General features: G+C 45.1%; 1 protein-coding gene across 1 annotated transcript in view; it reads right to left on the bottom strand.

The window, feature by feature from the left end:
* Positions 1–1,292: 1,292 nt before the first annotated feature.
* Positions 1,293–27,110, bottom strand: part of LOC134910878 (E3 SUMO-protein ligase KIAA1586-like) — a 36,762-nt gene continuing 10,944 nt past the window's right edge. Inside the window, exons 2-4 of the mRNA XM_063919264.1 lie at positions 24,367–24,462; positions 22,042–22,104; positions 1,293–3,479 (exon numbers count right to left, since the gene is read on the bottom strand). Coding sequence (XP_063775334.1) covers positions 1,293–3,479; positions 22,042–22,104; positions 24,367–24,462 — 2,346 coding nt within the window. The remainder of the gene's footprint in view (positions 3,480–22,041; positions 22,105–24,366; positions 24,463–27,110) is intronic.

Below are 27,110 nucleotides of genomic sequence, written 5' to 3'. Positions count from 1 at the left end.
TAAAAAAAAACAGAATCCAAAACACACCAGAATCCGACAAAAAATTTTCAGGGAGGTTTTGGCAAAACGCTTCTGAATCCAAAACACGGCCGCAGAACCGAATCCAAAACCAAAACACAAAACCCGAAAAATGTCCGGTGCACATCACTAATAATAGTGCCCTAGTTCATTTTCTGAACCATAGTAGAGCCGTATTTAATGTTATGCCCCATAGTAGTGCCCTAGTTTCTTTTATGAATCGCAGTAGTGCTTAAGTTCACCCTATGTCACATTTCAGAGCTGCCAGTACACATTATGCCGCACAGTACTCCCAATTCACATTATGATATATAGTGCTCCCCGTTCATATTGTGCCTCATCATAGTACCCCGATTCATAGTATATAACATTAAAATGCCCTCCAGTTCATTTTATACCACACTACAATAATCAGGCCCAGGGACATACCTAGATATATTGCAGACCCCAAGGAAAAAGTTTGAAATGACTCCTACATACAGTACCATCCAATGGCAAAAAATGTATATAACACATGTAACTTTGATAGAGAAAGTGGGCCCCTCTCAGCTCTGTGCCTCACATCAGCTGCACTGACTGCGCAAATGATAGCTACGCCCTTGGATATAGCCATCTTCCCACTGGAAACGCATAGAAAACAGTCCCAGGTATAAATATCTTCTCTTAAAACGTGGTCATCCCACGCTGTTACATACACCTAGTTGGTAGTTTGGATGCCAAATTTCACAATGTTAAGTAATAGAAGGGAAAGATGGGTATGACTAGTTCAACATATTGTATTCCTCATAAGAAAATCTGAGTTGCTGTCCCGACTCCCTGATTATCCTCTCCTGCCTCCTGTTCTACCTCATGTGATTCGGGTTGGGACTGAAATGCTGGGGTTCGGGATGACAGCGGTCAGAATACTGACCGCAGCATCCCGATAGTTAGAATCCTGACAGGGGTTTGCCAAGTGTGCTAACCCTAACCACCTAATCCCCAAACCCTGTTCCTCCCTTGCCGCAGCCTAAACCTAACCCTCCCCTTCCCCCCAGCAGCCTAACACTAACCTTCCCAGGTTGTGTCTAAAACTACCCCCCCCCCCAGTGGTGGGATTCAAATAAATTAACAACAGGTTCTATGTCCTAATGACCATTTTAACTATACCAAAAGATATACAGAAAGGTAGTTTAATAATTCACGCATTAAATACTGCAATAAGAACAGTAAAAGAGGTACAGACAACTAGATTATGTTTAAAGGAAGATTTTTAATATTAAATACCTGACAAACAGTTATTGAAGATATTTCCATATTGCTGTTTGATTGGCGTCCTCACTTGCAATTTTCTTTGCTTTTATCCGAGCATCATCAGCTGTGTGATTTACCCTTAACCATCTTTGCACGGTAGGAGTAGGATTCCATTCCTTTAGCGGTAGGCCGATTAGACTGATAATCATTATGTTTGATATATTGGAAACAGTTAGGCGACTTCTCTTCTCAGAACATATAATGTTCATCTTTGAAAAACCCCTTTCTGCTTCTGCTGAACTTACAGCAATTGTTCTGACAATATTTTTAGCTCTTTGAACACTTTCAGGAATTGAATAGTTCTGGTAGTTTTTTAAAACATTTTCCACAAAATCTCGATACTCATTAATATCAATTTGGTAATTGAAATATGTATTAAATACATGCAATTGCTCTTCAGCTGCTTTCCATGGAACTATTACTTCTTCAATATTCCAGTAATCTGGCTCCAAAAAAGTGAGAAATTTAAATGTATTACTATCATTAAATTGGCTACAACTTGCTTTTAAATGTCCACAATCCATTAATCTTTTTTTCAAATTCGTTACAATGCCTTCTAAAAGTGTTTCCCGAGGAAGGCCAACAAATCGATGATTTTCTACAAAATCTATATTTTTGTAGCTTTCTGAAGTAATTAATTCATTAACTTTTTTTTCGTATGGACCCTTTTCTTTTTCAAGCATTTTAAATGCTTTAATAGATCGTATCACAAGTTTTTCAGCCTTTATTATGTCTGTATTTCTTGCTTGCAGTGCATTGGAAAGTAGAGAAATTTCGTTTAAAATATCAATCATCAATGCCAAATCAGTGAAAAAAAAAATATTTTTAAGACGGGTAGCCATACCCAAGTACTTTGCATTTGAAGAAAAATAGTGATGTAGCGCAGGATAAGCGCGCCACACAGCTAGGGTTGACCTTAAACTACAGGCAGCCCATCTTGGTCCCAAAACTCTACCAATCTTTATAATTTCAATTCCGAGTTGTTCGGATATTTTGGTAAATTCAATCTGGTTCTTATTGGATTGATGAAAAATAGTATATATCTTATCAATGAATATTTTGAAATGATTTACTTGCTTTATTTCCTTTATTGAGTGATCTAAAACAAGTTGGAGGCGATGGTTTAAACAGTGCCATATTATTATGTTTGGAAAGTCTTTTGCTATCCTAGTGCTCACTCCAGATTTTCTCCCAAGCATAACACTTGCACCATCAGAGCAAAATCCTATTAAATGTTTTTGTAAGTAGTTCTTAGTAAGCCCAACTTTATTTAAACTTTCCATAACTGAAGAACATATTGTCTCTGCATCTTGTTTTTCCAATTCAACTAGCTCAACAAAAATTGTTGGAGATGAAACTGAGTCCTCAACTTTTAAGAAAAGTATAATAACTGGTTTGCAAGATATCGTTGAAGCTTCGTCAATAATCAAACATATTTTCTTATCATTTTCAGTAATTTTAGTAAATATTTCTTTTTTAATTTCCTTTGCAATAAAATCAACTATTTTCACAGCAGTTTTACGTGAATGCAATCCTATTCCCATATCTAATCCATTTTTCATTTGCAGTTCAATCTCATCTTCTATGTCTGAAAATGGTTTACATCTTTTTGACAGGCTGTAAACTGTATTAAATACTCTACAAGTAGTACTGAAATATTTTTTATTCATTGTATCTACTACGTTTGTTATAGTATCCTGCTCACGTATTTTGAAGTTGTCTTTACAAATGTTATGAGCCTTTGATGAAAAATGTTCTTTCATTTTTTTCCTTAGAGAAGCTTGTTGTACCACTCTGTTTTTCCCTGATGCCTCAATCTGAAAACCTTTCCACTCTTTTGACGTATGAACACTTTTCTCTTTTATGAAATCATATTTTGCACAATACTCACAACCTAACTTTTTGTTAGAAATTCCCAGTCCTTCATATTTTACTTTAAAATTTTTATATTGTTGCACTGACCAGCATTCAGGAAGACTATTTACAATATTGGAGTTGATGTGATTTTCTATTTCAATTGACGTGCTGCTTTCTTCAGGCTGGATTGGTTGTGCTAGTGACTGTGTTGAACCTTCCAAGGCCAATTCTGATACAACAGAAGAATCTGACTTTGTTTTCTTATTGAAAAAAACTGTCAAACTGTGTTGCCTTTTCATCCTTAGTTTCAAGGGCTAGGTAAAAAAAAATCTTTTAAAATATAATTATAACATTTATTTATGGACATGTAAGTAGAAGCATACATCTCAGTCTCACCCTAAGTACAGAAATCATGGTCCCATGGCAGCATGAAGAATGGTATTGTACATCCATACAACAAGGATACAAACAATGTGGCAGATGTATTAAGCACGGTGATGAGATAAAGTGGTGATAAAGTGTAAGGAGATAATTCAACAGCTAATCAGCTGTGTTTGAAAAATGACAGTTGGGAGCTGATTGGCTGGTGCTTTATCTACTTCCATTTTATCTCACTTTTTGTCCACTTTATCTCTTCACCAGGCTTAATACATCAATCTGCCCCAATGTGAATGCTCAAATATTCTCTGTAAAGTGCCATTACCAAAATGCAGCCTCTCTGACCACTCCCATCTCCCTCAGCACCTCAGTCAGGGGCCCTTCCTGGCAGTCTTCCCTCCTTCATACTGCGCCATTTTGATGCCCTCCTCCACCACTGCAGGCTAATAATGGCTCCTCTCCTCTCTGGCCAGCCCACAGCCAGCCCAGCAACCGAGTCCAGCCATACTGGCTACTCTCTCAGTCTCTCCCCAACAGCATTGTGCTGCTGCCTGGCAGCCCCTGAGCTACTCATCCTCGGCAAGCTAGCAGCAGCCTCCCTCCCCTCGTTCATCATACTGCAAGCATAACTGCGCCATTTTGATGCCCCCAGTGGGCCTGCCCGGCCCCTCCCTTGCCACATTAAACACTGCATTGACAGGCTTAGCACAGCAGCATAACTCACCCAGATGCCGACGGTCGGTGACCCAGTACTGTCCGTACTCCCGGGCTGCCTGTCTCTGCTCTGCTCTTCTGTCTGCGCCGCAGTCTCCGCCTCAGACGCTGATGTGATGTCACGGACGCGGCCGCCGGGCCAATAGGAACTGGCTGAACAGTGTTGTGCCCGTGCCGTGAGTCTGTCTGTCCCCGCTCTGGCAATCCCGAGTCACGACTCCGTACCGACTTGTTGTAAGTTGTTGTCTTCCAGGCTGCCCTTCTGCGCACCGTCCGCTGCCGCGTGATGGCTGATGGTTGCTCCGCCTCTGAGTCCTCTCCTCTGCACAGTCTGCACAGAAGTTCAAAACACGTGTGCAGGGGGATCCAATCCTTGCCAACAACAAGGGAGGCAGGGTGGAGCTTACACAGGCTGACTGACAGCCTGGCCAGCCCTGCCCAGCCCAGAAGAGCAGAGCCAGGCAAGCAGCCATTATATTAATTTATAATCATTGTCCCGGCCAGGGCAAGCTGCAGTGGACAAAAAAAGTAATAAAAATTAACAGCAGGCGCCCGGGTTGTATCAGTGGGTCAGTGGTGGAATTCAGCAGGCCAGCAAACGGTTCTGCAAAACCGATAGTACATTAGGTATCGGTTCTGTAGAACCGGTGCGAACCGGCTGAATCCCACCACTGCCCCCCCCCCCTTTCCTGCAGTCTAAACCTAATTCCCCCTTTTCACAGCCTAACCCTAAACCTCCCCCGCAGCCTAAACCTCCCAACCCCCCCCCCCCCGCCCCCCCCCCCCCCGCTGCGTGGCTTACCTCTCCGGCTGGTCAGCAGTCAGTCATTTGGGAACCCAGCTGTCGAGATGCTGGTGCCGGGATTGTGATCTCATTCGGGGATGCCAGCACAAGCATTCCAAGCAGTGTTGGGGTTCCGGCATCAGTATTTCAACTGCCGGGATCCCATTCATCGGGATCTTGACCGCATGGCCGCAACTAGGGGGGCTAAGGGGGCATGCGCAGGGCCGAAACTAGGATTTTCGGCACCCGGGGCAAGGCGGTAATGTAGCGCCCCCCCCTCCCAAAATATATATATATATATATATATATATATATATACAGAATTATACTAAAGAAATAAAAAAAAAATTAAATAAAAATATTAAAATAAAATTGAAATACATATATATGTAAAAAATTAAAAATTATATATATATATATATATATAGGTATATAGGTATATAGATATATATACACACGAGGTGGAAGGATCGGCACTCCTCCTATATCAGTCAGCAATGCTCAGGTGCCATCTGGAAAATGTAGTTATAAACAAAAGTCCTCCAACAAACAGCAGCACTCTGAGACTTGATTTGTCAATCAATCACAATAAAGTGCATTTAATAAATCATCCTGTGAGCCAACGTTTTGGTGCCAATTTCGCCCCTTTGTCAAGGTGATGACACCTTGACAAAGGGGTGTTATTGGCCCCGAAACGTTGGCTCACAGGATGATTTATTAAATGCACTTTATTGTGATTCATAGTATGACAAATCAAGTCTCAGAGTGCTGCTGCTTGTTGGAGGACGTTTTATATATATATATATATATATATATATATATATATATATATATATACATACACATATACACACATATACTATATATACATATACTGTAAAGCCTACTGCCCTTCCTGCCCACCCCTCCTCACAATGCCCACTTACCTCAGCACAAAGTGGGGGAAGCGATTCACTTGTTCCTGGCTCTTTGCTCTCCAGCTTCCCTCCGGAGGAGTCAGACAGCCGGGCAGGAGAATGTGCAGAGGTGCTGACAAGCAGGAGGGCAGAGAGAGGCTCCGGAGTCCGGCGGCCACACATGCAGAGGGAGATGTAACAGCAGCGGCGGGAACAGTGTCATACGCGGCTGCCGCTGCAGGAGGTGATCGCGGCGGGGAGGTGGGGAGGAACAACTGGGTGAGAGAGCAATCGCAGGGGGTGGGAGTTAAGGAGCAGCGTTCGTAGGAGCCAGGCAGCATTTGCCGCGCACCCTGAACTCATGCGCCCGGGGCACGTGACCCCTTAGCCCCCCCCCCCCTAGTTACGGCCGTGGCATGCGCCCCGGGTGCAGAATCTGAGAGAGAGCAGAGATGGGTTCTCTGCCTTCCCTCCTTCCTCTCAGTCCTAAGGGGCTTCCTTCTGCCGGCTCCAATAACCCTCACTGCTGGTACCAGCACCACCAATGAAACTCCCCCATCTCCGACAACTGGAACGCTAATGAATGGAAGCAGAGGCGGTGACCAAGGACTCTCCAGCTGCCCCCTTTCATTTCCAAAGCGCTGGTCCATGGCCGCTCACACACACTCCTGTGCCTGTGTAAGCAATGTCTGCCCCCAGGCCTGTTCCCCAGCGCCTCCCACTTCCTACACGCAGCTCCACCAGAGGAGGACAGGGCCCTAAGGGGCTACCTACTGCCGGGTCCCAGAACCCTCGCAGCAGAACCCTGCTCCCGAGTACCACCAATATGGATGCCTGGGAAACCAAACCCCCCTCCCCTGGCAACTATATCTCTTATGAATGTGGCGGGGGTGGTCGTTCACACTCTCCTGTGCCTGTGTAAACTATGTCTGCCCCTGGCCCTGTACATCAGGGTCTCCCCCTTCCTGCACGGCAGCTCCACCAGAGGAGGACAAGGCGAGAGGAAGCAGCAGCAGATGATAATTAGTGTGGGCACTGGGGTGAGTTCTCTATATGCCAGGACAGCTGCTGCCTCCTAAAGTGTGGTCCTAGGTCCCAACTTGCATGCAGGGCTTTGTAGTCCTACAGCAGTTGGAGTCCCCAGTGTGGGATACAGTGATTGCATGGCTAATATCAGGTATATAACACTAGCCACTCCTCCCTGCAGCTAGGATAATCCACATTGTGTGTGTGTCCCCATAAAGTTGGTACTCCTCCTCTTTAATTGATCCTAGGCCCTGACTGGCAGAATGGGCTTTGTATTCCTACAGCGGTTGGCCAGTCAGAGTCTCCCATAATACTGTATCTGAGGTGCATGTTAATTTTCTTATGTTCCTATCCATTTTTCTAGGGAATGTGTGCTGGATGCACCCTGACGGTGCTAGTTGTCACTTTGCCAACTGTTTATTGGTGTGTTTTTGACACAGTTAGAAAGAGTGTGTGCGCGCATGGGGGGCGCCAAATTACTGCCTTGCCCCGGGTGCCATAAATCCTAGTTTTGGCCCTGCTGACCGGATCCCTGTGACTCATCCTCCCCTTCTGGCTCCTTCCTCTCCTCACCATTATCTCTCCTATCATCCTTAATAATAACACAAAACACAGAACAAATAAGTGAAACACAGAACAATAAATTATTTAAACTATTGGCAGATATCACTCATGCAGTGCAGGAAAATAACCACTTAATAATGTAACGTATCTACAAAATAAAAACACAGAAAACAGTATATGCCATTTATAAAGCTTAGCTTTTTATTAAAAACATGAAGTATAGTGGCGAAGGAAAGTATCGCCAGTTAATTAATAGCTACTCAACTTAATGCAAATTGAGATATTACCACAGCTTGCAAGATAGCCACTGGACTGCGTGTATTCCCCACCATGCAAGGCTCTCAGTAAAGAACCAAGCAGCCACCATACAGGACAACCTTAACTAAACTACCTGCAAACCTAAAAATACTTTCCAAGAATAAAACAGTGACCCTTGTCTGGCCTATAAATGTGGGAATACTGGAAACAAATTAGCAGATGGGACAACACCAATCCTTCTAGAGCTCTTTGAACGACCAGGGCATTCATCTTCATTCGTGCCCATTCCATAACAGGAGAATAATGCAGGACCTGATAAAAGAACATTGCGACCAGGACTGAGCAAAAACTCAAATATACACACAGTGGTGAACCTGAGGTTGAGTGGAGACTGGGAACACAAGATCACTACACTCTAGCTGAATAAACAGGACACCCTAGCTGAATAAACAGGTCCCCTGGGGGACCAACTGCAGAAGGCATGGAAAGAGAGCTTCCCATTGCACACCCACATAATCTAACCAATTAATACAATGAGTTGCTACAAAGAGCATATGGTCAGAGGCCATGGGGGACTGAGATGTCCAGAAATGCAAGATCAATCAAATCGGTTGCATATCCAACACTGAATAAACACAAGTCAGTAAAACCAGAAAATGAGAAATACGGTACAATATGGGGAATGAAAAACCTCACACACTCGGGAACAGAGAAAAGGGAAAAGATAACTTGGCCTGAGGTGAAAATCTGAAATACCCACCTAGAGACCAATAGCCATTCAGGTTCCATGGTTCAGGGTAAAACAGGCATAATCCCTCGAGGCCCCCTTCAGGGATGGTGACGAGCAGCCACAGCACAAAAATGCCAAAAAATAAAAACAACATACTGAAACAAGAGAGTCTGCAGAACTAGACAAGCAGAAAGCAGAGTGAGTTAATGCACATATCGTTTGTTTACCTCAGATTGCCAGTGACTGAATTACTTAATATCCTGGGTCATGAAAACCAAGGATGACATGGTAGTAGTGCCATCAGTCTTAAAAGAATGAGTGCAGTACTCCTGAAAACCCAAAAGACAGTGCTGAAAGACCCACCAAAACTGAAAAGCAGTCACTGGAAGCCAGGCCCGATCCAACCAAGGCCAGTGCTGTAAATAAGCAGATGCAAAGGACAGATACTATTGTCCAAAAAGTGAGGCAGTGTATCCCAGTGACCACAGCTGATCGGTCTTAGAACAACAAATATGGTAGAGCATAGGCCGAACTATCAAGACTTCGCAGACAGAATGAGAGGGGGAACCCAACTTGATGGTGCTAAAGACCCTGTGAAAAGCTATCACAAAAGCGAGCCAGAAGAGAAGAGTGTAATAGTGAGATTAACAGACCAAACCCACCATGGAAAGGAAACAAACAAGCAGCTCAACATACTGTAAATAGGACAACTGTGTTCATCAGATGTCTATGTCAACTGGTCCCAGCCCTCAAGGGGGCCCTTGATGAAATTTCTCTTAGTGATATCCTAAAGAGAACACAGTCACAAAAAAATAGAAATGTGGGCGAGCATCTTAGTACCACTGCTTACGACTTTGCCACAATGAACTGGCCCCAAATAAAAAAATAAAGCAAGTTGTGACTAATCTTACCGGGGGCATACTTGTGCAGAAGAAACACCACCAACTGGGTCTACTGGGACTAATGTGCCCTGAATGTCCCTGGGGCCACAGCATGAGACAGTAGCCTCTCCAATCTGGGCTGATCACCTGCCAACAATGAGAAGGACATGAACCACCCACTGCAGAAGTGACAGCACCAAGGCCTGAAAGCAAGCACACCAAAACCGATAGAGCGCTATTGAGTTTTCAACACTTGGGGCATGGTGTGCAAAGAGTATAATATTACAGGCCAGACAATGCAGGACTAGGTGAGTGGACAATTGGAACTCCGACAATGAGGTGGAACTCTGCCGATTAGTTGCATGCACCATCCTCAAATTACAGCACCAAAACACTATACTCTTAACATGTAAACACTCTCCCCAAAGCTCCAGTGTAACAATGATGTGGAAGAGTTCCAAAAGCAAGAGAATCTTGGTAAGATATTCGGCAACCAACCAGCCAGTCTTACTGAAGCACACCAAGAGCCATCCCAGTAAACCCAAAAACCTGTGGAACCCACTGCATGGTATACAGGTGCATCTGAGATTTTGAATTGGGAGCAGAGGACCAAATGAAAACCTCAATATAGTCTACGAGAAAGCATCCTAGACCTGAAGTTTTTTTCAGATTTCCCCAAAAAGCCGAATGAAATGGTGCAGCCTAACAACACCAGCCGTAGCTCACTACAGATTGCGTCAAAGTCCTGCCCATGGGTATCAAGCGACGAGCAAAATGAACAGACAAATAAGGACTGACTCTGCTATAAAGTAATGCTGAGATAGTTTAAGGACTTTTAGGGTACCTCATACTTTTCCAAAGCAATGGGTAAACCGAACTCTGCAAACAAGTCACAAACAGCAAAAACAGTAGCTCCGCACATAGGAAAGAGCCAGTCAGCCTAACACATAAAGTCATTGAGGTAGTGTCACGATCCGGGTTATTAGCCCCCATTATTTACCTGCTAAGTGCCTTCTGAGTCTGGCCCGGCGTTCTAGGCCCGGATTCCACCTGCGCTGTCTGCAGGCAGCGTGCTGCATATCTGTATCTCAAGGTGCTCCTCTGTCATCGCTGCAGCGCTGACATGGCAACATTACAGTAAACATCCATCAGTTTAAAGTATGGCATCTCCTGCCCTCTGCGGCCTCCGCTGCCGTTACTGCCGATTCTCACATGTGGAATACAAACAGACTTTCCCTCCAGTTTCAAACATGGGCGCAGCCATGTTTGTTTTGCATCACATGTTGTTCTCAGCCTATCTGTTGCAGTCTGGACTCTGTGTAATTATCCAGCCAATCCCTGCTCACCAGCTGGGATAAATATCCTGCTCCAGGGCTGGATAATCATCAGTCCTTTGGTTGTCAATCCTGCATACATGTCTCTCCTGTTTGGTGAATTCTCAGCTTGACTTTCCAGGTATTCCAGCTCCTGTGATTCAGCTTCTCCAAGAGACCGGCACCAATTACCATCCTGCGGTGCAGCCTGACTCCTGCAGTGTTCCAGCCCTGCTTCCTGGCTTTCTACTGCGATCCTGATATCGTCTTCCAGCACAGGTTCTATTCTGCCTCCAGTTTCCAGCGGTATCCTGGCATCATTATTGTTTCCAGTTATCTACAGCATCGCACTCTAGCTCCCGTGGTAAAGTGTCACTGGCTTCCAGCTTCAGCGTGTCATCCACATCGCTTTCAGCTTCCAGCAGTGATTGATCTTACCATCTGCCTACAGTGTTGCTTCATACCACCTTCAGCGGTATTCCCATATCGCTCTGCACTATTGCATCGCTCACAAGCTTCAAGGTACATTCGTCACTGGCTTCCAGCTTCCAGCGTTCCATCGCTTCCAGCTTCCAGCAGTGTTGGGTGTTACCCTCTGTCCTCAGCGGTATTCCTATATCGCTCTGCACTACTGCATTGCTCTCTTGCTACAAGGTACATTTGCCACTGGCTTCCAGCTTCCAGCATTCCATCGCTTCCAGCTTCCAGCAGTGCTGGGTGTTACCATCTGTCTTCAGCGGTGCTTCATCTCATCACCAGCGATATTCATATATCGCCCTGCATACCATACCACACAACATCGGACCACAGTATCCATCGATGCTCACCATCGAACTGTTGCTCTAGTGGTGAGTTCAGCACATCTTTCCTCACACCGGTTCCGTCCGGTAGTCTCTGGCAATTCTGTCTACAATATTTCAACCACAGTGTATCAGTGCCTATTTCAGTCTCCTGTTTACCATCTACTGTGCAGTACTTGTTGTTCCTCTTTGCAGTGGTTAGCTGTGGCCACGGACTTTCCAAATCTGTATTCTAGCAAAGGACTTTGTGATCTTGTTCTGCATAGCCACAGTCTCAAATACCAATTGCATACTCAGGAACTGTACTGCATTTTTATTCTGCACTCACTGTTGACGCTATCTCTTTGCCAAGAGTTATACTGTGTGTTCAATAAACTGACTATAATTTTACTCCGTTGTTGTGGTCACGCCTGTGGGCTCATGGTGATATAATCATACTGCATGTCTAGGAACCTAATCTCACCTCCAAGGTTCACCTACACGCCAGCCCCTACAACTGAGGCTTCCCTCAGTCAGCCTCAGCCCTCAGTTGTGACCGGTAGTGAGCAGCACCGTACTCTACAACGCATAAGAACCAATGCAGGAAGGAAATAAAACAATAAAAGAATACAGAGGACATGGAACACCTCATGGGCACTAGTGGGTGAAGAGTCAAAAAGGCAGATTCCATATCCACTTTACCCAAGAGTGGCCCTACCCAAAATAAATGAACAAAAGACTGATTAAAAACCCTTAGCAAGCCTGGTGGAATGGCATCATTGATGGACTGACATGGTGGGTAGGAGAAGCAGACCTTGCTGGGGCCTTCTTGGGGATGACCCCTACCAGAGGCAATGTCCATTGGTTTGGAATTGATGGCAAAACTTACACTTTGTAAATTCACCTCTTAGTTTCTGAGAAGCAGTCATTAATGTCCTTAGTCAATGTACAGCAAGTGCAGAACAGCAACTTCTGATGGTGAAGTTGCTCATAGCATAGAAGTCAGATAAGCATACCTACATATGAACAGTTCTAGTAAATAATACTATTTCTGCAATACATGAAAAGACTGTATGAAAGACTATAAAAAATAAAAAAAACATGATGATGTGGCGCCTTGAGGGACGGGCAGATACTAATTACCCGGTCCCGGGCTGCTGGAGGGGTCTGACAGGGGCCAGTGACCGCCTACCCCCTTCCTAAATATACTTGCTCCTGGCCGGTGCAGGACAGCGTTATCTTCCCAGTGACAACTTTAGGAAGATGGCTGCTGCACACTGAAAGCAAAGACTCCACAAACCATAAACAAGTTGAACTCAATGGACAAGTTGTCTTTTTTCAACCTCAGAAACTATGTTATGACTCAACTTAGGTCGACAGTCATTAGGTCGACCACTGAAGGTCGACATGGGCATTAGGTTGACATGCACTAGGTCAACATGGGCATTAGGTCGACATTTACTAGGTCAACAGGTGAAAAGGTCGACATGAGTTTTTTTTAACTTTTTTTGTGTCATATTCTTCGTAAAGTGACCAGGGCCGTCTTAACAGCTTTGTAGGCCCTTGGGCACAGCAATGCACTGGGCCCCCTACCCATCCTCCAGTGGTGGGGGTGAGGGGTGCCATCAGCGGCAGCTTTGATGTCTCGCGAGCAGTAGGGGGTGTTCTCTCTTCCGCTCAGCATGTAGGACCTGAAGCAGTCATTTCTGCTAATTACTCCTTTACTGCACAGATGGGGCATTGGGCTGAATGAAGAATCTCTGGTATGACTTCCAGGGTGGTAGGGGGTGTTTAATATGTAGGGGAGTGGGCTTAATATTTATTATTTTCCAGTGGGAGGGCAGCTTGATTGGCAATATCTAAAGTTCCTGAAAATAGATTTCTTAGCTTTGATTGGGACAAAAACAAGAGAGTCGCACCTTTCAGTAGGTACTGGGGAGGGACTTGGGGATCAGAGTTCAGGAGCCAGAGCAATCCATGGACGAAAATATAAAACTGCATACCGGGCGTGTGGAGCTGGAGCAGGGACCAGCTTCTTGAAGGCTGATATCTCTGGTTCTGAGCACAGTAGAGACAAGTTGCCAGTGTCCACTTAAAGGGGGAGATTTTGGAGTATATCCTCAGAAAAACTGTAAGTCAGACAGAACCTGAGATATCTGGCTTGGAACAGCAATTAACAGTCTTGGATAGGGACCACTGCTTTCAAGTTGGATATCTCCGGTTCTGCAGGGCCGATTTTCAAAAATCTGGTACCCCTGGAAAGAGGGGACCCTCAGCTATAAGCCTAGGGTCCTTATATTCCTGGGGCCCTTGGGCAAGAGCCCACTGAGCCCATACGAAAAGACAGCCCTGAAAGTGACAGGGAACCCCAATTAGTGCACCGTGTCCCCTCGCATGGCTTGCTTTGCTCGCCATGCTTCGGGCAAGGTGCCTCACTCCGCTATCGCTTCGCTCGGCACAGGTTGCCATTGCAATCGTAGTCCACGTGGATCGTCAAGTATATAAAAATATTTTTTTTTTTTCAAAAAACTCATATCGACCTTTTGACCTGTCGATCTAGTACATGTCGACCTAATGACCATGTTGACCTAATGCACATCGACCTTCAGTGGTCAACCTAATGACTGTCTACCTAAGCTGTGTCGACCTAACAATCGTATCCCTTATTGAACCACGCTCCTACTTGTAGAGAACAGGCCGCTTGATGGCTGCCACTGACAAGAGGAACCACTCATGTGCGGGTCCAAAGATGCAGTGAGACATTAGATGTGATACCTACTAGCCATAGCCACAGGACTCAACCAGACCGAGGGCTATCTGTAGCCTCTCCACTGAATGGTAAGGAGAAGTGACATGCAGAGGTAGGAGGAGGAGGGAATTGCAAATAAAAGTACAGAAGGTTTATACTCGGCCAATATTGCTGCCTCTTATGGAGTGTCTATGTCATAGGTACTATATGCAGATGATAAGTGACATCAGTAGGTTTCAGCTGGTATTATGGTATAATGGGGTTTATTCAGAGTTGTTAGCAAACCAACAAAGTTAGCAATTGGGCAAAACCATGTGCACTGCAGGTGGGGGTGATGTAACATGTGCACAGAGAGAGATATTTCTCCAGCATCCATAAGGGATATTGGGGATAGATTAGTACGATGGTTATAAATGGGTCCAAAGGAGCCAGTGCACTTTAAATTTCTTCAACTGGGTGTGCTGGCTCCTCCCCTCTATGCCTCCTCCTACAGCTCAGTTTAGAAAAAAGAGCCCTCAGGAGAGGATGCACACTCGGCAAGCTACAGAGTTTTTATTCAATTTATTTTCAAGTTTTATGTCTTTCGGTATGCTGTTTGGGCAACAGCATACCTGCACCATGGGAGTTATGGGGGGGTCACCGACCTCTTGATGTGCAGAGCCGCTTCCCCGCTGCAGGACCACCATCCTGAGGGGCTGTTTGTTCAGCGGAGCATGGTGCCTTGGCTGTCGCAGCCCCAGTATGCCGCACACCCCTAATGCTGCCTGAAGGTGATCCTCAGTGGTGAGTCCCCCGGTTCACTGTGCGGCAGAAGCGGGAGTGAGGCATACGGGTTCCTCCTGGGGGGTACCCGCTGTAGCCCCTGCATGAGACTGGCTACACAAGAGCGATCTCAGTGGCATTTTGGCGCATTCCTCTGCATAGCAGCAGCAGCAGCAGCAGCCTCACAGCTCCTCCATATAAGTCCCTGGATCACTGGTTCCGGGTGTAGAAGGGGAGAGCCGCTATATCTGTGCACAAGTAACATCCCTCTGAGGGATTTCTCATATTACAGTCCCACTGTTGTTTACACAAAAAACACTGACAGCCTCACTGGGGCTGCACAGGGCTGGGTGCGCTAGGGTCCTCTCTCCTGTGTCTCCTCTCACATGCAATAGGGCAGGCTTCTATATATATATATATATATATATATATATACAGGTTGAGTATCCCTTATCCAAAATGCTTGGGACCAGAGGTATTTTGGATATGGGATTTTTCCGTATTTTGGAATAATTGCATACCATAATGAGATATCATGGTGATGGGACCCAAGTCTAAGCACAGAATGTATTTATGTTTCATATACACCTTATACACACAGCCTGAAGGTAATTTTAGCCAATATTTTTTTATAACTTTGTGCATTAAACAAAGTGTGTGTACATTCACACAATTCATTTATGTTTCTTATACACCTTATACACACAGCCTGAAGGTCATTTAATACAATATTTTTAATAACTTTGTGTATTAAACAAGGTTTGTGTACATTGAGCCATCAGAAAACAAAGGTTTCACTATCTCAGTCTCACTCAAAAAAGTCCGTATTTTGGAATATTCCGTATTTCGGATATTTGGATATGGGATACTCAACCTGTATATATATATATATATATATATATATATATATATAAAAGACTGTTTTGTGTGTGTATTCTTACTGTTTACTGCTTCAATATGGTAAAACAGAAGTTATGCAGTGTGTGTAATTCTCTCCTAGTTCATCTAGCTCCACATCATGTGAGCAGTGTAGTCAGCCATCTCAGAATACTGCTATCAATGTGGGGGAGAGTCCAGAGCCCTCCTGGTTGGGGGCTATCAAAAGTATGATGTCTGATATGCCATCTCAGCTCACTGCAAAGAAGACGCAGGAACTGCAACAAGCAGTGTCAAGTCTAACTGCTAAACATCCCCCTCTGTCTACTACAGGTGCACAAAAACGTGCTCTACCTGCACTCCTATCAGATACTGATGATGATATACTGGATGATGGGGATGATGTGGACCCCATAACTGGGGATTCCACCCCTACCCAGGGTATTGAACCCCTCATATTGGCTATTAGGGATGTGTTAAAGTGCCCTCTGGAGGATGCAACTACTCAGCAGTTATTTTTCCTCCCGCAAGACAAACTGACAGCCACATTTCCTGATTCCATGGAATTGGATGACATATTTAAAATAGCCTGGAAGAATCCAGATAAGAAATATCAGGTGTCAAAATGGTTTTTGCAAACATTTCCCTTTACCCTTGAAGGCAGGAAATTCTGGGAAGAGTCTCCAGCAATGGACATCTCAGTCTCCTGCCTTTCTAAAAAGGCAGTACTCCCTGCTCCGGGCTCCTTTACGGTAAAGGACCCGGCAGATAGGAAAATTGAGACCACTCTGAAATCTAGTGTATCAGGTGTTGCTCAAAGGCCGGTCATTGCAGGTTGCTGGATGACACATGCAATTCATTCCTGGGCTAATCAAATTAAGGAAGGTCTTTTTAGGGTGATATGACCATAGTTAATACTGTTACTTTTCTGAATCACATTCAGGACATGGCAAGAGTCCTCTGTGACTCCCTTGAAGAGATTGGCAATATTAATGCTAGTACCATGGCTAAGGCTGTGTCTGCACGCAGAGCCATATGGTTGCGTCAGTAGATTGCAGATGCTGACTCCAAACGTAATGTGGAATCTCTTCCCTTCACTGGTGAATAGCTCTTTGGAGGTGTATTGGACGCATGGATTTCCAAAGCTACTGCTGGAAAATCCACGTTTCTCCCTTCGGGGGCTCCGCCTGCTAGACGTACCTACCCAGGACCATCTACTCAGTCCTTTCGGTCCTCCAGATTTCGATCTAGGGCCAGAGGGGCCTCCAACGTAGCTAAAGGCTCCAGAGGTAAACCTAAGAAACCAGCCATTGCCGGATCTCAGGACCAGTACACCAGTTCTGCTTCAGCAAAGACTTCAGCATGACGGTGCCTACCCACCCCGAGAGGATCTTGTGGTGGGAGCTTGGTTACATCACTACAGCCACATCTGGGACAGTTCCTGCCAAGATGCTTGGGCAAGGGACCTTATCTCTCAGGGTTACAAGCTGGAGTTCGACGGTACTCCTCCCCAACAAATTTTCAAATCCAGCTTACCAGCTTTAGAAAATATGCATGGTACGATACTCCTGGCCATAAACAAGTTGGTCCAGTCCCAGGTCATTGTTCCAGTACCCCTTCTACAACAAGGACAAGGTTACTACTCTAGTCTGTTCTTAGTACCAAAACCAGACTGGTCTGTGAGACTCATTCTGAATATAAAGTCCTTGAATCCTTACCTGAAGGTTTTCAAATCAAGATGGAATCTTTGAGAGTGGTGGTCACAGGCCTGGAACAACAGGAATTCCTAGTGTCCCTGGATACCAAGGACGCTTACCCACATATCTCAATCTGGCCTCCTCATCAGGCCTATCTGAGGTTTGCTCTGCTGAACGATCACTACCAGTATCAAGCGTTGTGCTTCAGCCTGTCTACAGCTCCAAGGGTATTCACGAAGGTGATGGCGGAAATTATGTTTCAACTCAGGGTCCAGGGGATCAATATAATTCCATACCTGGATGATCTCCTGATAAAAGCAAGCTTCAGGGAGCTTCTGTTGCTCCATATAGATCGCACTATCCATCTTCTGTCACACCATGGGTGGATCCTCAATCTGCAGAAGTCCCATCTGGAACCGTCTCAATGGCTCCGGTTTCTGGGGATGCTACTGGATACTTTAGCTCAGAAAGTGTTCCTCACAGAGGAAAAAGTAAGAACACTTCAAGAAATGGTTAGCATGGTGCTCCGACCTGCTTAAGTCTCCATTCGTCTATGCATAAAATTGTTGGGACCGATGGTGGCCTCGTACGAGGCACTTCAATTTGGAAGGTTTAATACCAGACCGTTCCAATTGGACATCCTGAACAAGTGGTCCGGTTCCCATCTTCAGATGCACCGGATGATTAGGCTGTCACCCCAGGCCAGGATCTCTCTCCTGTGGTGGCTACAGTCTTCCAACCTGCTGGAAGGTCGACGCTTTGGGTTTCAGGATTGGATCCTCCTCACAACGAATGTGAGTCTGCGAGGATGGGGGGCTGTCACCCAGGGGGTGCAGTTCCAGGGCAGCTGGTCTGCCCATGAGGCCCTGCTTCTAATCAACATTCTGGAACTTTGGGCTATCTACAATGCTCTGATTCAGACATCCCCTCTACTCTGGGAATAAGGTGATCCAGGTGCAGTTGGACAACGCCACGGCGGTGGCGTACTTCAATCAACAAGGAGGGACAAAAAGCAAGGCCTGCATGCGAGAAGTGTCAAGAATACTACTCTTGCCAGAAAGAAATGCAATTCCGGGGGTTGACAATTGGAAAGCGGACTTCCTAAGTCCTCCATCCGGAGGAGTGGGGACTACACCCTCAGGTGTTTCAGCAAATCATCGACAGGTGGGGATGCCCACAGATTGACTTGATGACATCTCATTTCAAAAAGAAGCTTAGCTGCTATTGCTCACGAACCAGGGACCCTCAGGCAAACGCAGTGGATGTGCTGACATCACCTTGGCCTTACCAGCTGGCCTACCTGTTTCCCCCAATTCCGCTTATCCCAAGGGTGCTCAAGTGGATCAGACATCAAAGAGTGGAAACAATCTTGATTGCCCCGGATTGGCCCCGAAGACCATGTTATATGGCTCTTCTGGACATGTCCATAGAGGACCCTTGGCCTCTACAGCTAAGAAGGGATCTTCTTCAACAAGGACCGTTCGTCTACCCGAACTTACGGCGGCTACATTTGATGGCATGGAAGTTGAGCGGAACATCCTAGCTCACAAAGGGCTTTCCAAAAAGGTCATTGCCACTATGGTACAAGCCAGAAAACCTGTGACGTCAATACACTATCATCATATCTGACGGAGATATGTCTCTTGGTGCGAGGAACGCACATATCCCTCTGCAGAATTCAACTTGGGAAGGTTCCTATGATTCCTGCAGTCTGGAGTGGATAAAGGCTTACGTCTGGGATCCATTAAGGTCCAGATTTCAGCTGTTTCCATCTTTTTCCAGAAGACGTTGGCTCTCTTGCCTGAAGTTCAGACCTTCTTGCAAGGGGTGCTTCACATAAAACCTCCATTCGTGCCGCCTACGGCACCTTGGGATCTGGATGTAGTGTTACGTTTTCTACAGTCCTCCTGGTTTGAACCTCTGATGACAGTAGAAGATAAGTACCTCACGTGGAAAATGGTGATGTTACTGGCCCTGGCTTATGCTAGGCGTGTCTCAGAATTGGGGGTCTTGTCGTGCAAAAGTTCATACTTGGCCTTTTACGAGAACAGATCGGAGCTCAGGATTAGACAGCAGTTCCTGCCGAAGGTGGTCTCCGCATTTCATTTGAATCAAACTATCATGATTCCGTCCAGTTCTGACACTTCTGTTTCTCTGGAGGCATTGGATGCTGTGCGAGCCTTGAAAATTTGTATCACAAGGACTGCTCAGATCAGAAAGAAGGATTCTTCGTTCATGCTCTATGATGCACAGAAAAAGGGTTGCCCTGCTTCTAAGCAGTCCACTGCTCTTTGGATTAGGCTTACTATCCAACAGGCCTATGTGTCAGCAGCCTTATCGGTTCCACAGTCTCTGAAGGCCCACTCTACAAGATCGGTGGGCTCTTCCTGGGCGGCTGTACATGGAGTCTTGGCCCTGCAACTATGCTGAGCTGCTACCTGGTCAGGGAAGTACACCTTTGTGAAGTTCTACAAGTTTGATACCCTGACCAAAGAGGATACCCAGTTTTGGCAGGCGGTGCTGCAGATGTCTCCGCATGTTCCCACCCATTCTGGAAGCTTTGGGACATCCCCATCTTACTAATCTGTCCCCAATATCCCTTATCGATGCTAGATAAAATAGGATTTTAAATACCTACTGGTAAATCCTTTTCTCGTAGTCCATAAGGGATATTGGGCGCCTGCCTCTGTGCGGTGACTTTCGGTAGGTTCTCTGTTATGTGTTCCAGTTCAGCTGTTGCTGTCAATGTTGACAGATGTTGCTGGCTAAGTTATATATTGGTGTGCTGGTGTGAAATTCTCACCACACTTTTTGTTGTTATGTTCCTTCTCTCAAGTATGTCACTCTCCTTTGGGCACTGTTTACCTATAACTGAGCTGTAGGAGAAGGCATAGAGGGGAGGAGCCAGTACACCCAGTGGAAGAAATTTAAAGTGCACTGGCTCCTTTGGACCCATCTATACTCATCGTACTAATCTGTCCCCAATATCCCTTATGGACTACTAGAAAAGGATTTACCGTAAGGTATTTAAAATCCTATTTTGGATGGGGTGTGTTCAAACTGAAATTTAAATTGCAGTGTACAAATAAAGCAGTCAGCATTCACCATACACAGAAACAAAATAACCCACCCAAATCTAACTCTCTCTGCACATGTTACATATGCCCTACCTGCAGTACAACATGGTTTTGCCCAATTGCTAACTTTGTTGGTTTGCTAACAAGACTGAATAACCCCCAATGTCCTCAGAGTATCCTTAATGCATTCCCCCGCCTTTTGGTAGTCTTAACGGCTTCTGAGAGGAAGGCTGCAATATTGGGGGGTAATTCCAAGTTGATCGCAGCAGGAAATTTTTTAGCAGTTGGGCAAAACCATGTGCACTGCAGGTGGGGCAGATATAACATGTGCAGAAAGAGATAGATTTTCGGTGTGGTGAGTTCAATCTGCAATCTAAATTGCAGTGTAAAAATAAAGCAGCCAGTATTTACCCTGCACAGAAACAAAATAACCCACCCAAATCTAACTCTCTCTGCAAATGTTATATCTGCCCCCCCCCCCCCCCCCCCCCCTCTGCAGTGCACATGGTTTTGCCCAACTGCTAAAAAATATCCTGCTGCGATCAACTTGGAATTACCCCCATTGGCCGAGTACCAGCAGCCGGGAGTCGCCATTTTTGCATCCAGCACTGTCTGCTTGATTGACAATAACAGGGCCCAATCTTCTCAATAGTGCACACATATGCAGCTGCTATAATGCATTACCTGGCCAGGAATCTATTTCAAAGGCGGTAAATACAAGCCAATTTAACTTTCATTTAATTTATTTTATTATATCAAGCACTTGGAAAGCTTATAAAAACTGTTGTGGAGCTTTAGGAGTTCAATTATGCAAATGCAAAATTACTCTGCATGCTGTATTGAGGAGTTAAAACAAACTTTACCTGCTCTAAGTGACTGATTCAGATTCACTAATCTAATAGGCCCTACACACTGGCCGATTTTCTGAAAGATATGAACGATCTCGTTCATAAATGAACGAGAACTCGTTCATATCTTTCAATGTGGAGACTCCAGCGATGAACGATGCGCGGCCCCGCGCTCGTTCATCGCTGGTCTCCCGTCGGCTGTGCATGCAGGCCAATATGGACGATCTCGTCCATATTTGCCTGCACTTCAATGCAGCCGCGTGACGGGGGGGAGTGAAGAAACTTCACTCCCCCTGTCACTGCCCCCCGCCGCCGGGTCGCTCGTCGGCCGTATCGGCCGTCGGGCACCTCGGCGGCGCATCGTGATATGTGTAGGGCCCTTAAGTTTGATATTTACTAACAAGCTGCTAATACAATGCCATAGTGTTTGCTTTTATTTAATTGTTCTGCTGCGTTGCTGCACTGTCATACCTAATGCAAATAAAAGTTTTCTCACTTTTGATCCAGCTGGTATTAGTGTATTTTGTTATTAACATTAAATTACCTGATTCTCTAGCACCTCGTTTGCTGTCTTTCTGATCTCCTGTGCATTTATAGAGCTGAGCATCTGCAGATAGGACAGAGCAATCTCTGCTGTTCTGTAAATTCCCTCTGCCCTGCTCCCCCTCTATCGTATTGTTCTCCTTGCACCCTGCCTGCACTTCTCCAACACGTAACTGCTGCCTGCTCTTGTTTTGTATAATCAGTTGTGTAACTTAACCACTTGCCTGGCATAGTCGGATCAGATGCGACCATGCCTGCAAGTGCTCTATCTGACCTGGTCACACAGGATGCGACCAGTCAGATAAACTGTGTTAGCAGCGCAGGGAAGGAAAAGTTCCATCCGCTGCAGCTGTCCGGTCCCTCTGCCTTCCAGAACCCAGCCCCCACTGTTGTCGTGCTGACGATCATTGCTGATCGGACAGCACGGCAGGATTCCCCACCCCCAGTGGCTGCAGACAATAGCAGCTGCTGGTAAGTGTAAACCATCACCCTCAAGCCACCCCCAGATCCCCCCTCCAGTGTACCTGGTAGCTGTCCGGGTTCTAAAAACTAAAGTCGCGATGGTCGCGATGTTACCGCTGTTCCGATGATCACGATGTTACTGATTGATGTTTCAATGTTTGAAAAATTAAAAACAAAATAATTTTTTTTTATTTTTTCTTACTAAAATCATTTGGGATAGCGTTAAATTCATGTTCTTCACCTAATTCACTCATAAAACCCCCAACAATTTCTAAGCGGTTTTTGGGGAAGAAAATTGTTTAGTTATGTGGTTAATAGACTGCCACTAGACTTTATAAATAGAGGAACAGATGCTAGACAGGTGATTGTTGGTGCTTGTATATTGAAAGCAGTGCCTCTCTCTCTTTAATCCTCACCTTTCTCTCTCTCCTCTCTCTCTAATCTTCACATCTCTCTCTTCCATCCTTTCTCTCTCTTGTCTTTACCTCTCCTTGTCTCTTTTGTCCTTGCCTCTCTCTTATCATCACCTATCTCTCTCTTGTACTCTCCAATCTCGCTTTTACCCATTTCGCTCTCTCTATTGTTTCAAAGCACACCTCCCCCCTTGGAGGCTGCCACCGTGGACACTGGCACCCTCTCCTACACCCCTCACTGAAGGCATCGGTCACGCACCCCCCCCCCCCACACACACATACACACCTGCTTGAGGCTTCAGCCATGGACACTAGCATACCCCCACTGGAGGCTGCTGCTGCGGATACAAGCGCACGCACACATACACACACACACACGCTTGATTCTTCGCAGTCGCGGACATTAGCAATGGAGACTGTAGCCACGGACACTAGCACCCTCCCCCCTGAAGACTGCCGCTGTGGACACTCTCCCCACTGAAGTCTTCGGTAGCGGACACTAGCACTCCCCGCTGGAGGCTGATGCAGCAGAAAGTAGCACACCACCTCCCAAATGCTGGAGTTTTCATTTTATTGACTGTTTACATTTTTACTTGGATGGGTAGGGTACCATTGCCAGTGGTGACAACCAGAGCAAGGGGGGGGGGGGGGGGCAGTGCGCAGGTAAAAGGGTGTTGTGGCCCTCTTCATTACTCTGGGGGTCCCAGAGATGTGGGCTGCACCCAGGGACTAGTGTGTGTGCGGTGCTGGCTCCTACACAGTGACAGGAGCTGAGTGCTGCATGTAATGTCACAGTGCAGCATCCAGCTCATTTCACTGAAGAGGCGTTGGCACTTTGGTGTCACTCCTCGGCGGGTGACACTCAGGTGCGGACCACACCCCAGTTGTGATGCCTCTGGGTAGGAGCCCCAGTTCATTGCTTTGACCAGGTGCCTAAACTGCTATTAAGATGGCCCTAGTAATAGAGACTGAATTTTATATAGATACATATGCAGCGAAACACAGATGTAAGGATAAAAACATCTGAAATAGTGTGTTGTTTTTTTCCCTACCAGGGGGTGTTGCACAGATAATGGCTATCAGTACATCTGATCCTCCTTCCCTCCCATAAGGCTCCAATAACAGATCCCCAGTGCCCACAAACAGCCTCTGAGAGGGGTCAAGAATATAAACAGGAAAGGGGAGGAGCTGAGTGAGACCCTCCTCCCCCACCGGCTAGGCCATCCACATCAGCAATAGAGGAAGAACTATATAAGGCACAGGCAGTGCTACTTGGGGGAGAAGCTGAGCCTGAGAGGAGAGGGGAGAGCGACCCCTACTTTCCGCTCCGGTTAGGACCCAAACACTGATTGAGAGATTGTGCCTTCTAGGTTCTGTTAGCAGCTGCACTCCGTTAATGCACAGAGACTCTGGGACACTGGCAGCAGGCACATCGCATCAGTGTGACTCACTGTAATGCCTTTACTGCAGCGAGCTTTGGTGCAATGTACCAGCTGCACCGGCTCTAGTTCTGCCATTGACTGTGCACAGTCTATCAGTTTTAAGTACTGTACAAAGTGTGGTAAAACTCTTAAAACATGATAAAACAATAAAGATATTTTAAAAATCATAAGGCGCTCAATGTAACTAGAATGTGGTTTTAAGTTAACTTGCTGTGGTTTTACCTGAAGCCACCCTGGTACATTTTTTAGATCTCCAAAAGAGGCAATAAAATGCATTACATTATCTGACAATCAGGGGTCCAAAATAAGGGGTCAGATATTATATGCAGGCTGACGGGATGCCAGTGCTATTCTCCCTCGGGCGGTGGCGTGGACCCACCACCCAAGTGGAAATACGGGGGGGGGGGGGGGGGGGGGCGGCCAGTATTCCATATGCCGGCATTTTACCGGCTGTTGGAATCCTGAATGCCGGGATCCCAATAGCCGGTATGTTAACTATATCTCCCAATAAGATACCTACAGATTTTTCACCTTTTATTAAAGCAACTACTGGAGTAAAAAATACTATTAGAATAGATCAGGCCTGGAATAAACACTTTGGCTAGCCCACATTCACTTCTAGAATATGATATATTTGTGACAGTTTAACATATGTGACAGTTTTGTTTTGTTTTTATTATAAAATTCTTTGAGTGTTCTCTGTCATAAAGCAGCTAATTTATTTTGTATAAAGCTATATATGGATTTGAAAGGGAAGTGTGGTTATTTTGCATGCTAAATACTGGATCAAAGAAGTACTAGTAATTTGTGTTAAAAATGCCAAAGTGAGACATCTAGTCACAATGGAACTGGTACATGAAAGTAAAATCAATCAAGGCTTCAAATATGACAGTTAATATGATCTTCCTGGCACTTGAGTGAGGAAGAACTGAATGCAGAATAGGCATGAGAGGAATTAATCCCTGAGGTAGCGGCCTTCAACTGAATTGGATTAGAGCTGTGCTTTGTATTGGGTTATCAACAGTCAACATTACAGGTGGTGAATGTGAGAGCAATCAGTGGCCACATTGTAAACTACACTGAGAATTTGATGACCCTGGAGGTGCAAGGACAAGTAAAACGACAGGAGGTGCCAACTGTGTTTAGTAAATAAGTCCCCTGATGGTTTGATTTGAGGAAGTAGTTGAAATTTGCCGTGTATTTCTCAGCCACCATTTTTTTTCTCCTGATACTTTGAATTTAAGAGTAGGGCAAGGCATATTTACTGTATTATGCATAAGCCGGGCTAAACCCTAAAGTTGGAGGAGCAGTGGCCCATTAAGAGTTATATTAACCCCCTTCATGAGTGTATTTTGCACTGAATTGATTTAAACATATAGGGTATCTAGTGGCATGTTTCTTTTTTATATTATGGGGCTCATTTATCAAAGAGTGTTAAAACGTGTTGTTGATGATAAAACTTTGCATACGATAAAATGTGCTCCAGTCATTAAGCTCCTAACTGTCATGTGTTCAACTCCCAACTGTCATGTGTTTGAAAAATTACAGTTGAGAGCTAATTGGCTGAATCACCATTTATCATACGCAACAAGTTTTATTATTCACAAAAACAGTTATCCCTCATTGATAAGGGGGCCTCTAAGTGTCTGGTACTGTGTTGCAGCTTCTCCTCTGAAAATCCCTCCAATCCTTTTGGTTTGAGTGGTTGCTTGTATTGTGGCAGAAAGAATGGAAGTTTTTAGTTGATTAGTTAGATGTTTTAGCTGGGTGCGCTCTGCATTATTCAGTTATAGGCCAATCAGTCCCTGCTAGAAAATAACACAGCCTGTCTGGTTGTGCTTTTTCAGGAGAGTTGTATACCAATGAATGATTTGCATACACGTTATTGTTGTATTTCGCCATACCTTTTGTTCTCCACCACCATACTAACTTTAGTTTAATGATACAAAAAAAATTCAAGAACATATTTTAATTGGGATATGTCAACAAAAAATTTACTTTAATTTGATCCCAACTATTGTTTGTATTATTGTTTATAGTAATTGATGCAGCACTGCCCCCTACTGTCTGTTAGTATTCATGTATATTTTCTAGTTGAACTTTGTATATTTTAAAATTCTTATTCAGGAGTTATTCCAGAGAGCAGGGTATATAGGGCCTGATTCAGGGTTGATCGAAATAGCAACATCTTCCTCTAACGGGCAAAACCATGTGCACTGCAGGTGCAGGGCAAGTATAAAATGTGCAGAGAGAGTTAGATTTGGGTGGGTTATATTGTTTCTGTGTAGGGTAAATACTGGCTGCTTTATTTTTACACTGCAATTTAGATTTCAGTTTGAACATATCCAACCCAAATCTAACTCTGTGTGCACATGTTATATCTGCCCCACCTGCAGTGCACATAGTTTTACCCATTAGAGAAAGATTTAGCTTTTCTGATCAACTCTGAATTAGGCCCATAAGCTATTTGGAAGTTAACAGCAGCTTCATTTCGGACCTGAGATAGCATGCAACTGTGTGACCATATATAACTAATTCCAGACACTGAAGAAAGTGATGGGACTCTTTGCTATACCAAACTGTTATATTACACCAAGCTAAGTAATTTTCTCAATCAACTGCATTTATTGGCACTAATGCCTCCTTGTGTGTCTCATTAATACCTGTGTATCCAGAGAACCTGGTTCCACCGAGACCACTGCGTATAGCAGCAGCTACATTAAGGTTTAATTCCATGTTTGAAAAACTGCATC

Source organism: Pseudophryne corroboree, chromosome 4, assembly GCF_028390025.1.
Source record: "Pseudophryne corroboree isolate aPseCor3 chromosome 4, aPseCor3.hap2, whole genome shotgun sequence".
In the NCBI taxonomy this organism is placed as follows: domain Eukaryota; kingdom Metazoa; phylum Chordata; class Amphibia; order Anura; family Myobatrachidae; genus Pseudophryne; species Pseudophryne corroboree.
This window is presented reverse-complemented; position numbering and strand designations above follow the sequence as displayed.